At 38.7% G+C, this 13,736-nt stretch overlaps 1 protein-coding gene across 1 annotated transcript; it reads right to left on the bottom strand.

Annotated features, from left to right (window-relative positions):
* On the bottom strand, window positions 1-11,419 carry mex3a (mex-3 RNA binding family member A). The gene is made up of 2 exons (XM_059508482.1): window positions 10,937-11,419; window positions 1-8,269 (listed from the first exon to the last, which is right to left on the bottom strand). Exons 1-2 carry the CDS (start codon window positions 11,337-11,339, stop codon window positions 7,164-7,166), a joined length of 1,509 nt encoding a protein of 502 aa, XP_059364465.1. The 5' UTR covers window positions 11,340-11,419; the 3' UTR covers window positions 1-7,163.
* Between the last annotated feature and the right edge of the window lie 2,317 nt (window positions 11,420-13,736).

Here is a 13,736-nt window from a genome sequence, read left to right on the forward strand (position 1 = left end):
TTACGATACAATTTCTCGAAAATAACCAAAAAAAAAAAAAAAAAAAAACTAGTATGGCATAGATACATTGATCAAAGGTCACAGAGAACATGTTCTAAGGAAAAACCTGCAGTTTGCGTGTCGCGTGTGGACACGATACTGAATTATGAAATTAAAACGACTCGTGGAGTATTGGCTAGCCTTGTCTATGAAATGGCAAACCCCTCGTTTATCGACAATAAATTGAACACTAGTACCAGAAGATGCTTGACCAAACTAATGCACTAAGACCACTATGAGAGCTGTATGAAACACTTCTACTGTGCTGGAAGCTACCAAATACAGACTGTCGGACCGGAGTAACTCATCCCAAGCGAGGTCACGTCAGTGACCGGCCTAAACCCCCACCCCCAACCCATGTTCCTGTCTGACTGAAATTGAAACCACTACACAACTATCATTGCCACCACAGAGCCAAAACAAAGTCGAGATGCGTGTTCACCATGAAGTAAGTACTGAGTCTATATATGCTTCTCCGTGTAATCTTGTAAACAATTGTTCACCGCTTTGACATGTTTGAGACACTCTTGGTAATAATGAAACGTAGGAATCAACCCTTGAGAGTAGTTTGTACATAAACCTCATTTATATGTGACAAAACGGGTTGATAGATGTTACATGCAAATAACGGTATTACTGTGAATGTGCTCAAAATCTGTATTCTGTTCACATACCTGCAAACAAATATGATAACGGTACATTTGATTTGCGGAAAAGTTTTTTTTTTTTTCTTCATGCATATTGTTAAACTATTGGAAATTGGAACGGCATTACATGTAATTTATTTTTTTTGTATTACTGCTGTATGCATGTACTATGCACAATAATTTTTTTGTTTCACCCTGTTTTACTTCAGCCTGTTATCACTTCATAACAATTGCATTTAAAAAAAAAGCAATTTAATATTAAAAAAGGAAGGGACCCTTTATTCACTCAGCTATGATGTGTTAAAGGATGAGTACACAACACTTCTGAGCTCTTCTAATATGCAAAAACGCGGTATTGAGGCACAAAGTTGAGGTGACTAAAATACCCCCAAATGCTATAAAATATTTCTGCCGTTATCCCATTGTTAATGCACACATTACCTATCCGGCGTTTTTAAAATATAAGCCTTTGAAACCCCACCCCACTCGTTTTATGCTGTCAGAAGTGTGGATTGTTCTAACTTTCATAAATAAAAATTCTATAGTTTTAATCATTTTAGTAGAAATCAACTTCATGCATTTTAGAAATATATTAACTTTTTAATTTATTAATTAAAAAACAAAACGTCTTGAAGTTACTTATAAATATGTTTGCTTCATTAAAGATATTCATAAATAACATCCAGATACTGACCTCTTCCTCTATGAAATAATAATGCATGTTAGCAAAATAGAATCTTACGAAACAGCTATAAGACATTTGACGTTCCCTTTTAAGTTGCTTTGTATAAATGCTGTGAGGAAGAACCTAAACGGATATGGTGGTATTTCTCTAGCCATGAAATTCAACTTAAAGCTCACTTTTGATAAAGAAACAAAAGGCAAAAATTAGACATTGGTTGGGTGGCCATTTTTACATTCAAATACATTATTTGCCCTTTGTACTATACTGAAAGGCATTATAATTGCTTAAGTGCATCACGTATATGTTCTCTGGTGATTCTATGGAATGGACGCTGCAGTGGTTATAGATAAATACATGCAGCTTCACTATCTGCTAAGAACATATAAGGGTATATACTGTTCGCCTAATCAGGCGCATAAAAAACAAGACTTTAAATGCAAATATATCCATTACAGGAATGCAAGGGACAGTTCAGCTTATAAATTTGCAAACCCCTTGAAGAATTTTGAAATTACATTTTATTTTATGTTTTAGTACATCCCTTATGCAGTTGTTTGAAACAAGGCAAGACACTACAGGCAAAATCATAGATTTTTCATGCACTGGTCATTTCTTAGAGATTTTGGGCTATCTGGCTTTTTGTAACGGGTGGTTTCAGACTAGTGGAAAGAAAACATGCAAAATTGCAAATACACTTTTAAGTGAATATTGCATTGCAGTTCATGTAGATTTCCGTCACAATAGATATTTCATGCCTGATTCTATACATTTACTTCCCTTCAAACGTGAAATTTCTTTTTATATTGACTGATAAAAAAAAAGATATACAAATTTCCCTCTTTAAAAACATTTAACACTAATACGAAAGAAGAATTTTTAATGAGGCTTTCTCCAGTGTTTTTAATGTATGTTCTGTAAATGTATGCACATTTGTTTATTTAATAGGTTAATGCCTCATGTGCATATTTAAACCTAACATTTCACAACACTTGAAATACAAAAAATGTAATCAATCAACTGGAGAAAAATAGTGATTTCTATTGTAAAAAAATTTTTTTTACCCTATTCACCTAGTGTCTTGCCTTCATATTCCACAAGACAAAATTGTTCACATGCCGTTGTTTATTTTCATGTGTTTCTTCCTCAAGCATCAATGACTGTTTGTATCAGTTTTGAATGCTAAAGCAGCCCACTGTTCTTGATGAACATCATCCAAGTTCTTTGGTTTCCCAGCATGCTCTGCACATTTGAGTTCTTCCCCACAGTGGCTATACAGTGCTGATCTCCAGCTCTGACACTCGGAACAATTGAGGGACTCATGCAGCTTTCACAAAAGGTGGCAAACAATCATTGACGCTCAAGAAGACAACAGAGTGTTACAAACTCGATGTATGCAAACTTCTGAACGGGATAAATTATTTGTGTAAATCTTTTAGTATATGGCATCTTAAGGGCAGTACTAAAAATAAAAAAAATCTTTTTTCATTCTAAGCCCCTTCTAAACAGATTCTGCTTGGGGTTTGTAAACATGAGCACAACTGTATTTATCTGGTATTTGTGCATTAGATAATTTACGTTGGGTAAGAGAAATATGTTTGGAAAAATAAACTGGTGTCTTTGTGCAGCATTACATTAAACACCAGCCGTAGTCCTCACTAAAATCTCTGTAGTACAAGTGGCTCTGTTATATTTTATCTACACAGGCTGTTCAAAGGTTAATAATGCTCTGTAAAATAATTTCCCAGCATGCACAACCAAAAAGGAAGCAAGAACAACGGTTGAACTGCAACGGTTTAACAACACCACATAATTACTGAAAAAAAGAAGCAGAAACAGAAATGATTCACAGTGGTTCTTAATATTAAACTTCACGTTAGACAACACATTCTTGCTAAACCTGTCAGACTCTAAACCGGACCACTTTTCATTGTGAATCTGTAGTCGTACGTTGTGACCACTCCCCCTTCTCGATCAGAATGGTATTTTTGCACGGGCAGTTATTATTTTGGATTAGGCATAATAATAGTACCCTCGTCATTCTGAATTATAGTGGAACTTGCCAGTTTAAATGATTTGAATGCAGATGATGAGACCGTTCTGATATGCATTTGAAATATATCTGTATTTCTTCTGAGCTGCTCTTACATGCACTAAATCCTGTCAATAGGGTGTGTAAATATATTTTTGTATTTTCATAACCGTATGCATCAGTATAGGCAAAGCAAAATGCTGTACAACTAATCTATATGAATTAATTTCCCTATTTGATTGTGATAACCCAAATTTTTGGCTATGTATTTTCTGAAGAGCTTTCAGATTTTGGGCATCAATAACATCACACTTTATTTAATTTTCTACTGGGATGACACCTTATGCAATATTACAAACTAGCAAGTAGGCTATTAGAGACTATTACAATATTTTCAGAATTGCTTATAAAGTGAAATATATTTAATGATATGCTTATGGTAGTCAGTCTTTATTATATATCTCCCTAAATGTCAATAAATATAGTCTTATTCCTATCAAATAAATAATACTTAAAAAAGTTTTGCTGTGATTGGCTGTATAAAGTCTTTAACAGTTAAAATGTCTCCCTTTAAAAGCCTGTATTGAATAATATCTCGCTCTGAATACTTCCACAGCTCCTTCTTCATTGATTCAGGCTACATTCTTTGAAGTATATCATCACTCTATTAGAAGTTGTGACATTTGGTTAAGAAACAAAACATTTGAATTGCTGCATTTTCTAATAGGGAAAGTTGTTACTGCTTTTGTTCTCAAAAGGGGCTTTAATCTGGTAAATACAATGTGCATGGCTTTTAACTATTCTTAGGGTTGTCAACCATTCAGAAGCATTTTTGTAACAGTGCATTTTAGGATAAGGGTTAACTTATTTTATTTAGACAGTTCTTGCTGTTTCCTGCATACTGTGACCTAGTGACCTTAAAAGAGGCAGGAGAACGAAATGTGGTATATAGACAGACAACTGTTGTTCTGAATCAGATTCTAAAATTCAAGCTATTAAGGTTTGCATAATTGATTCTATTTCTCAAAATGGTTTTGGTTTTCATATATATAAATGACCGAAATGCACAAACATACATTCCTTCAGTGGACGTGCTTCTGTCCCTGATCAGTGCTGGGGATTTGAAGAACCAGAAATGAAGGCAAGAAAACGCCATCGTATCGTCCCTTCATTTTAAAGTAAATTAAAATACTATTTCGATTTAGAAATACCACTACGTGACTAGTTCAAAATATGCTATCCGTGCAACCGACTAACCCAAAATATAACCTAAGTGCAAAAATAACGATAGTATTTGCCACTTGAGTTCATTGTTGAGAAATTTTTTTCACATGCTTTTCGATTGCAAATGCTGTTTGCTTGCTTAAAAATAAGGTGCTTTTAAGAGCTTTAATTTAAGTCTTTTCAGTTTTGTATCTCAAATCTGAGAGTTACTTAAAGGGACTTGAAATATATTTGATTTAAACAAAGTACCTTAATACACTAACGCTTATAAAATACAAAAACAAGAGCAAAACAAGGCGCTAATGCAGCCATAATACATAAATTCAGATGAAGCAAACAAAATATATCTGCTGTAACAGTCAAAAGTTTTTCAGAACCAATATCTAAGATGCTAATGGCTCAAAGGTAAATCGTTATAGTAAGTTAAATACAATCACAGGCTTACCCTAGCATATCTTCTAACACCGCGCACATGTGGCAATGGCGCGCAGAGGCTCGATGGGGGAAAAACTGACCCATTTCAATCTGAGTGCATTTTCAGTGGCTCCGTTCTTTTGTAGTGGCCTTCTAGCAAGGGGAAAAAAAGATAGTTTCCCAACCTCAGAACACTCTAATCCCCTATCCCGAAATCCCCCAGCCTGCAATGAGACAGGCAGTGGGTGTGTAATTTGATTCAGCATGAGCGGACACCAAATTGGGCGTTTCTCCCCCTGCTTTCTTGTCATTTACAATTGTCTGATTTCACTGTGGAGTTCAAAGTTGTTCTCCGATTGGCTGCTCGTGACCGTGTACTGGCAGGCCTGTCTCGAGGGGGTCACGGCAGGATGTCCCGCTCATGAAGGAAGACTCCATGGAAACTTCGACGGCCTGTCTCTGGTGCACATTAAACGAGAAATCTCAGAAGAAAAATGCTTTAGGTCTATCTAGTCACACTCTCTACTCAGAACGGCCAGCTTTTCTCTTTGAATTTTTTTCCACCCCATGGCAGGACAAAAGAGGCCCCTTTTCTCCCCAATGGGAATACCAGAACGAGAGCGGGCAAGCGATCAACAGGAGGGGCCCCAGCTGCACCTAGTTTAGACCCGTGCGGCGTCTCCGTCCTCATTCACGCCACTGTACGCCACCCCTCCTTCCTACAGCAGTTGCTTTGCACCTGGACTCTGATGTATGGCTAATTATCAGCTCCTCCTAGGGCAGGCCATGTCGGGGCGCTCCGGGGATTGTACCACCACTGCGACAAAACAATACACTCACTGGGAGGAGATCTGGAGTTATTACAGCGAATGAGCGGTTTGTAGATTTAGAGCACAGTCATCCCCCGACAAGCCAGACTCTCAGAAAATACATAAAACTTCATCTAAAGTACGATATGCAGCACCTGCCTCAGCACAGACGGACAGTCAGAGGACGCTTTGCACCTCGGGAATGGGTGATTTACATAGTACGGTAGCTCGGAGTCTTGCTTGCTTTTATCTATTTGGTCTATTCAGGATCAGATTACAGACCCCCTCCCCTCATTTGCCCCCTCTGCTTTTTTTGTTCTTCATCTTATGCCTTATGCTCAGCCTTCTACTAAATAACTGTGAGAAAGAAAAATTCATAAACATACTGACTGAGTGCAGAAAAAAGAATAAAAACGTTACTGAAAGAACCCGGGAAAGTCCTCTTGAAAACAGAATGCTGGATGAATTCCAAGGTTTTTTTGAGCTGACCAATCAGTTTGCTCAAATAGTTTTTTTCGTATTGTACCTAATAAGACCGTTTTAGATACATCACATAACAGGCTCACTGGAGCAGAAACAAAACAAAATGAATAAAAAGAAACTCCCTGTTTTACTCGTCAATTACCCGTTCAATTTGATTTACAAAGCAGACACTACATAATTGTCGTTTAGAATATGATCCAAATTTAAAGCCATCAGGTTGTACATATCAGCCCCTATTTCTATACCATCTATTCTGTATAGACATCTAAAAATGTAATGTTGTTGTTGTTTTTTTTGTAACAATCACTTTACATCAGTTTTAAGGTGCAAAGATTTAAGATTCTAGTTTGCCTTAAAAAAACTATACTCCAATCTTAGGAAATAAACTTGTAATGATATTTTTTATATAATAATAAACCTTCCCAGCAAAGGAAAAGTGTAAAATGTTCACATTATTTCTTCTGTTACCATCCACACACACCATGTGGAAAAAAACAGCACCAGTAAAATAATTAAATAAACTAAAAGAAACCAACATGCTAAGAACTACGTTCTTTCCATTTTTAAAGAAACTTTTATAAAATATATATGTATATATGTGTACATATAAAAGAAAAATCTGAAAATACTTCTTCCTCTTTTTTTTTAGTAAACCAAGCAGTGTGTTCTAAAATATTTGCTTGTTTTGGTTTTGTGTTTTCTGAAAAATAAAAAAGTGAATACTGACCAAATAAAAAAAGATTAAAAGTGAACTGATTCTACAGAGTAAAAACGAACCACAAAATAACAAAAACAAAGCAAAGCAAACAACAACAAAAAACAACAACGACTTTTTAGGAGAATATCCGGATGGCCTGTGTGACCAGGGTGTGGCAGACAGGACACTCCGGATGGTTTAGCTCACAAATTCGGATGGCACACTCCATGCAGAAGAGGTTATGACCACACGGGACCAGAGCGGCGGTCACTTTGCTCTCAAAACAGGTCATGCACTCTCGAGCCACGGCAGGCGGAGAATCCGGCACGGGGAGACGTCCGGTGAATGTGGCTGTGACAGCGGTGGGCTCACTGTGGGCGCGGCGCGCCTGGGCGTGAGGAGACCCGACAGCGTTGGAGTTTCCAGTGCCGCATGGTTCAGGCAGTCCCGGCGACAGTCTGGTCAGAGGAAGAGGCAGGCCTCCAAAGCTTTTGGAGCGCTGCTGGGCGTAGTAAGCCACCTGTTTGGGATAGTCGGGATCGCCCCAGCTTTGAGTGCCCTCAGATCCGAAGTAGGAGCATGGCTTGTCCCCACTGCCATGGTTGGTAAAGTCACCTTTACTGTAAATCCCACTTCCTCCTCCTCCACTACTTCCGACCATGGCGTCTGAGAAATTCTGGCGGTAGCTGCTGGCAAGCGGTTTGCGCGGGGCCCCCTGTAGCCCCCACACCTGCTGCAGGCGGCTCTCCAGACCCCCGTTGCCGCTGTCAGGTCCCAAGCAGTCGTTCTCATTGTTGTGGTCATGCAGGCCACCCGTGCGGAAGGCAATGTGCGCCTCAATTTCTTCCTTTGCCCGTTCTGCGTTCCCAGGGGAGCCGGTGATCTCAAAGACAGGGTCACGGTCACGGCTCGGAGTCACGATGTAAGTGCACGTTTGCTGCTGGATGCGTTTTATAGTCGAGCCTTTCGGTCCAACCACCAAACCCACGACGCGGTAGGGAACCCGCACCTGTATGGTGGTCTGGCCAGGTAACGGTGCAGGAGGCGATCCACTGAAAGAGACGCCCAACTTGTTCCTGGAGGCCCGCAGCATGGAGAAGTGCTCCGCAGCTGAGATGATTTCACGTCTGGCCAGGGCCACATCCTCTTTGCGGCCGGTGATGAGGAAGACTGGTTCTTCGCCTCGGACGGGGGTCTTGATGTAGGTGTTTGTCTTTGCACGCAAAGCTTTGATTTTGCAACCTGTTGAGGGGAGAAGGAGTATTATAATAATAGTATAACTAATATCTGTAAGATAATACTTATTTTGCTTGTTTGTCTCCAGGTCAAAAGGTCACCCATGCTCAGAATCTGCAGCAGAACAACTCATTCGCAAAGGTCTTTGTGTTGAGTGTCATTTAAACATTTTGACTGTTTTCAGTTCTCAGTAAATGTATAGTACTGTTTATTCTATTCAATTTAAACACAATTTATTATGTTTAAATTGATCATGTTTCATAATTTTACCATGATTATACATAAAAAAAATTCTGCAGATTCATTGCAAAAGTCAGCAGATTCCGTCTGGGCCTGCCCATGCTTTTTTTTCTATTGTAACCTATTTCGTAACCAAAATATAATTTTTTGATTATAAAAAGGACACTTTTTTGCCATTTTTTTTTAGAAACTTTATTAAAATATAAATTTTCTGAAAAAAAAAAAAATCTATTGCCTGGCAATTTATTTGTACAAAATATACTTTTGATGATAAAAATGAGAATTATCTTGCAGTTTGTTTTATTTGATTACACCCACTTGACCTTATTCATAGACAGAATAAATATCTGTGTTAATCTATCTTTCTGTGTCATTTCTTTTCAGAAAACTATTGATTGAAGAATGCACAATGAAATTTCTTCTGCTCGTGTTTAATGAATGTAGCCCAAAGTGAATTTGGAAATGACTCTTCTCTGCTGTGGTAAATGTACAAATCGATTAAAACAATGACTTTTTTTTCCTTACACTGTATGCATTACACTACCATTCTGCTGTTTCATTCATAATATAGAAAAAAATGTGTTTGCTTTTAATTATTTAGCATAATAAATCCCATTAACATTTTCCATTCTGTGTTGATGTATCCTATCAAAAAAAATACAATAGCGCTTAAAAATCACTGTTGTCTGAATGGCGCCTCCTCAGCAACAGTGCCATGTGTTGACTGACAGATGCAAACACTATGATATTCAGCACCAAAGCCCAAATTAAAATGTTTCAGATGTAAATTTCCCAACTATTCTGCAGATGGAGTTGACTCGAGGACAAAGCAAGCACTCAAAATCCCCCATAAAGTTATTGTTGAGATATGAATTCATGACAAGGTGTGGTGTTCCACGGCATCTGCCTCCTGTTCAGCACCAGAGTATTTATTAGCACCTCAGTGGTGTCTTATCAAGAGTGGGGTGGCTTTCTCCGCCCAGGGGCATGTTCAGTGGATAGATCTCTGCACACTGGTTTCATGCCTCATTGTGTATGGCAGAAGCTAAAAAAATAACCTGGATGGACTGTCTAGCACTGACAGCGGGGAGCACAGATTCCCTCCCGCCGCTGAATCGTCGCTCTCGCTGCATGGCAGCCACTGCAGGTGAACAAAGCACTGGAACCATACAGCTCAAAATTCCAACTAATGGCGATTACAAGGATACATAAGTGTGCTGCTTTTTTTTCTTGACATCACTCTTGCTTGTTATTATGAGGGCAAATGGATATATCTATTCATAAAAATGCAATTAAATTAACCTTATAAAGGCCAAACGAATGCCACAGGATGTGGCAGTACTATCAGTGACTAATGAGGTAAAGACCCCATTTCGAATCCTCTTAATCAGCAATTTCCAATCCACATGCTCACTGCATCCCAAATTAGAGCCATTTGGATTCTGAAAACACGCAGGCCACTTTACAACTCAACAAAGTCGGCATATGCATGGAACTCACTTGCTGGGACATTTATTAGTGCATAATTCATCTGGGTGAGATATTAGGCTCCTAACAAATGGACAGCAGAGGCTTCCTGGCCCCGTGCTTTGAGTGCAGGGCTGCTGTACTGGTAGACGGGGCGTGACTCATATACAGTCTTTATAGTCTGTCTCTCCAGGACCAAATGCAACATGGCTTTCCAGGATACTGGAAATGTATCACGAAGTGGCTTCTTAATGGCAATAAGACAACAGGGTCAGCAAAGTGATCCAACAACACGCAATTGCCTCCTCAACTTATTCCAAATATCATCACACATTCAAAATGCAACTTTTTCGCCAAATCACGTTTATATAGCTCTGCCCTCAAAGCAGACAAGGACTTTTACTTCTTTGTCTGACCACGCTGTCAAATTTCATCACTTTTAGACGCTCACGACACATTCGGACATCAGTGATGGACTAAAGTTACCCGACAAGTCCTCTTTGTCTGAGGTAGCCCGACAAAACAACGTGGTTCTGCATATGAAAGCCCCCAGGAACTACAGAGGCGCGCGAAGGAGCGAACGACACAATGTATCCAGTCAACAAAGACCGTTGACTGTTACACTGTATCCAGCGAGCGCACACGCGTTCCATTTTCTGTTTTTTAAAAAGCAGAATTACGCGCGCTCAGACGACAAAGGGAAAGCAGCGTGCTGACATTGAACGCGTGGATGTGGAATAACGCCTTTGTTCTCGTACCCGCTGATAAGTTTGCTTAAAGCTAAGAGGAAATGCCCATGTATATGCCATCTACGCGAAACAGAGTGCTGAATTGTGGCTAAAACAGACACGTTAAAAGCAACACCACTCCCTTTTTCTTTGTTAAGACAGCTCCACACTTAGTTTGAGCTGCGCACCCAGGAGAACGAGTTGAAAAGCATGTGAAAGTGCACATTGTTGTTTTTACCTTGCCTCCCCACTATTTCGGCCACATGTTCGGAGCTTGGCACGGGGACGCACTCCGTTATGTTGCAGCCCCGTCCTTTGGTTTCGGTGGGCGAGCTGTCGTACAAGGCGCATAACTTGTTCTTCCCTTGTAACATCCCAGATTCGGCTTGGATGTGATTGTGGTGGTTATTGTTACTCCTGTCTTGAACTCCTCCACCTCCACCCGCAGGAGCCCCGTCCTCGCCCTCTCCAAGACCCAGCAGCGACAGTTGGCCCAGCGCAACTCTAAGGGCACGGGAATCGTCCTCCTCCTCCTCGGGCGGCACCAGGAGGCCCTCGCTGCCGAAGCAGGAGCCGGCCAAATCCCCGCCGTAGCCCCCATTTTTCTCCATGATCCCTGCTAGAACCAGCAAGCTAGGCATGGCTAACAAAAGAGTGTGAGACAAAGACACTGGTAAGAGACTGGAAGAACAGCACACTCGCCGCCACCCCGCCCCCTCTTGGTCCTAGTCCCCCCTATGCGCTAGTCCCTCCCACAGACCTGCCCCCTCTCCGGTTCTGAAATGCACAAGGCAAACGGGACACAAGGATGTCTGCGTCGAGAGGGGCCAGGCGAAGCGATGCTCCACCCCGTCTGGTTCACTCAGTCCCCGCCTATGGCAAGCCGTTGCTGCATATATTCCCTAGAATCAATCTTTTATTTTTATTTTTATTTTTTTAACTAGTATGCAGACTGTGCAGAATGATTTTTTTTAACAAAAAGATATTGTTTAATTCATGTTGAAAAAGCATAAACAAAATGTTAATTAAATAACATTTTATATACTTATTGTATATCATTTATCTAAAAATTGAATTTAAAATGTTACAAATATTTATAAATTATACTCACACATCACACATTTACAAAAATACTGATTAATTTCTTAAGTAATGATAAACCAAATTGTAGTTGAATATTTCAATTTGTAAATATTCACTTATTTATGCATGCTCTGACGCACAACTTGGACACATTATCAGTGTTGATTCTTTCGCGTCATTGGGTGTTTCAGGTCTTTCAACAGACACCTTCTTCCAGGCGACCCAACCGAGGTTGATCAACAACTTCAAAAAAAGTGTATTTATAGGTGTATTATATATAAATGTATATTTATTTATTTTTTTATTACTTTAATTTATTAGTAGTAATGTGTATTCGGGTTAATACAAAAACATTTATTCATTAATATATATTTTTGGATGTAATACTGATGTAATACTGATTTTAGATTTTAGAATTACTGTAACGATAAAGTAACAATAAACAAAAAAACTGTTCTAATTTCCCTTCCCTTCTTTTCAAAAATAAAAACAATATGCATTATACAAATTTTTATATTTTAATATTATTGTTTTATTATTTAAATTCATTATAGTAATACTTATCCAGATACATTAATGGGACATTTAACAACATGCTATTTTTATTGATTGATTGATTGCATGGTGACATTTAATTATCATTCGCAAGTGAGCCATCATCATTCATAAAATATTAATATGAACACCAGTAGAAAATTGCAGCATTAGGCTATACAAAAAGAAAAAGATTATGTTTGTATTATGAATATATATATATATATATATATATATATATATATATATATATATATATATATATATATATATATATATTTTATTAAGAATATATATATATATATATATATATATATATATATATATATATATATATATATTACTTGAACATACCCTTTTATCCTTGAAGTCTGAGAAATATCTCTACTGGTAATAACTTAATATAATATTAAAAATAATAATAATAATAATAATCGCGATTATTTTTGTTGTTGTGGAATCTGTTTATTTATTTCTAAAAGGCATAAGCTACTAGTTTAAAATAATAAATGTTCAAACAGCTTGCCGTAACCTGCCTCCCTGAGACAGATTCACCAGCCATCCATCCATCCCGTTGCATTTCAGACTCCTTTGTAGCAACCAACAACAACTCACTTCTAATGAATAATGCAAAAAAATTCATTTTTATGAATAGATAAATCCAAAAAAATTATGCCGTCAATATCAGGTTACGACATCATAGTTCATTGTTTTGTGTTGTGAGAAGAGGCGTGCCAGAATGATCACACATGTGCGCCTGAAAACAACAGCATGCAGCTGCCGCTCTGCTTTCTCAACAGCAGCACTTCTGTTGTGATGTTTGGTCAACTGAGTGTCATAACATGACCGAGAATACGCGGCGAGTGTCGGCGGCTTTTTAAGCAGAGGAAGTGAAACATCTGTCCCCAATATTTCAACAGTTTCCCCCTAGTTTAACTGAAAGAGTTAAACTGACATGATTTGGGGGTCCGCCCATTCTGTTTGCCGCTAGTAGCAGCGGGTCACTGAGTTGTTGTTTGGACTACAGTTGCGCATGGAGTGCTGTTACACTGAAAGGCACTGAGAAGAAAAGACAGGGGGAGTTATCAGACAGACGTTGCAGGATCTGCACTGCACATTTATGGTAGAGAGAGAGAGAGAGAGAGAGAGAGAGGAGAGCGAGCACGTGTCTAGCAACATCGAAGGCAAACCTTGAACAAAGACCATTCGTGTTTCCACCTCAGACGACACTGTCCTCATGATGCCACGCCTGGCGGCAAAGATGAAATCTGGAACAACAACAGCAGCAGCAGCAGCAAGACAACTAACACTACTACTACTAATAATACAAACATTTCGTAATTTGAATTGTATAAATGTTACCAGATGTTGATATATTCATATTATATAAAAATATATATTTATATTAAGCAAATTGATAA

Source organism: Carassius carassius, chromosome 24 (genome assembly GCF_963082965.1).
Source record: "Carassius carassius chromosome 24, fCarCar2.1, whole genome shotgun sequence".
Classification (NCBI taxonomy): domain Eukaryota; kingdom Metazoa; phylum Chordata; class Actinopteri; order Cypriniformes; family Cyprinidae; genus Carassius; species Carassius carassius.

Excerpts from the sequence above, each read along its gene's own strand:
- mex3a (XM_059508482.1), bottom strand. The coding sequence starts at position 11,339 with ATGCCTAGCTTGCTGGTTCTAGCAGGGATCATGGAGAAAAATGGGGGC. Across the intron at positions 8,270-10,936 it reads CGAAATAGTGGGGAGGCAAG|GTTGCAAAATCAAAGCTTTG; the intron begins GTAAAAACAACA and ends TCCCCTCAACAG.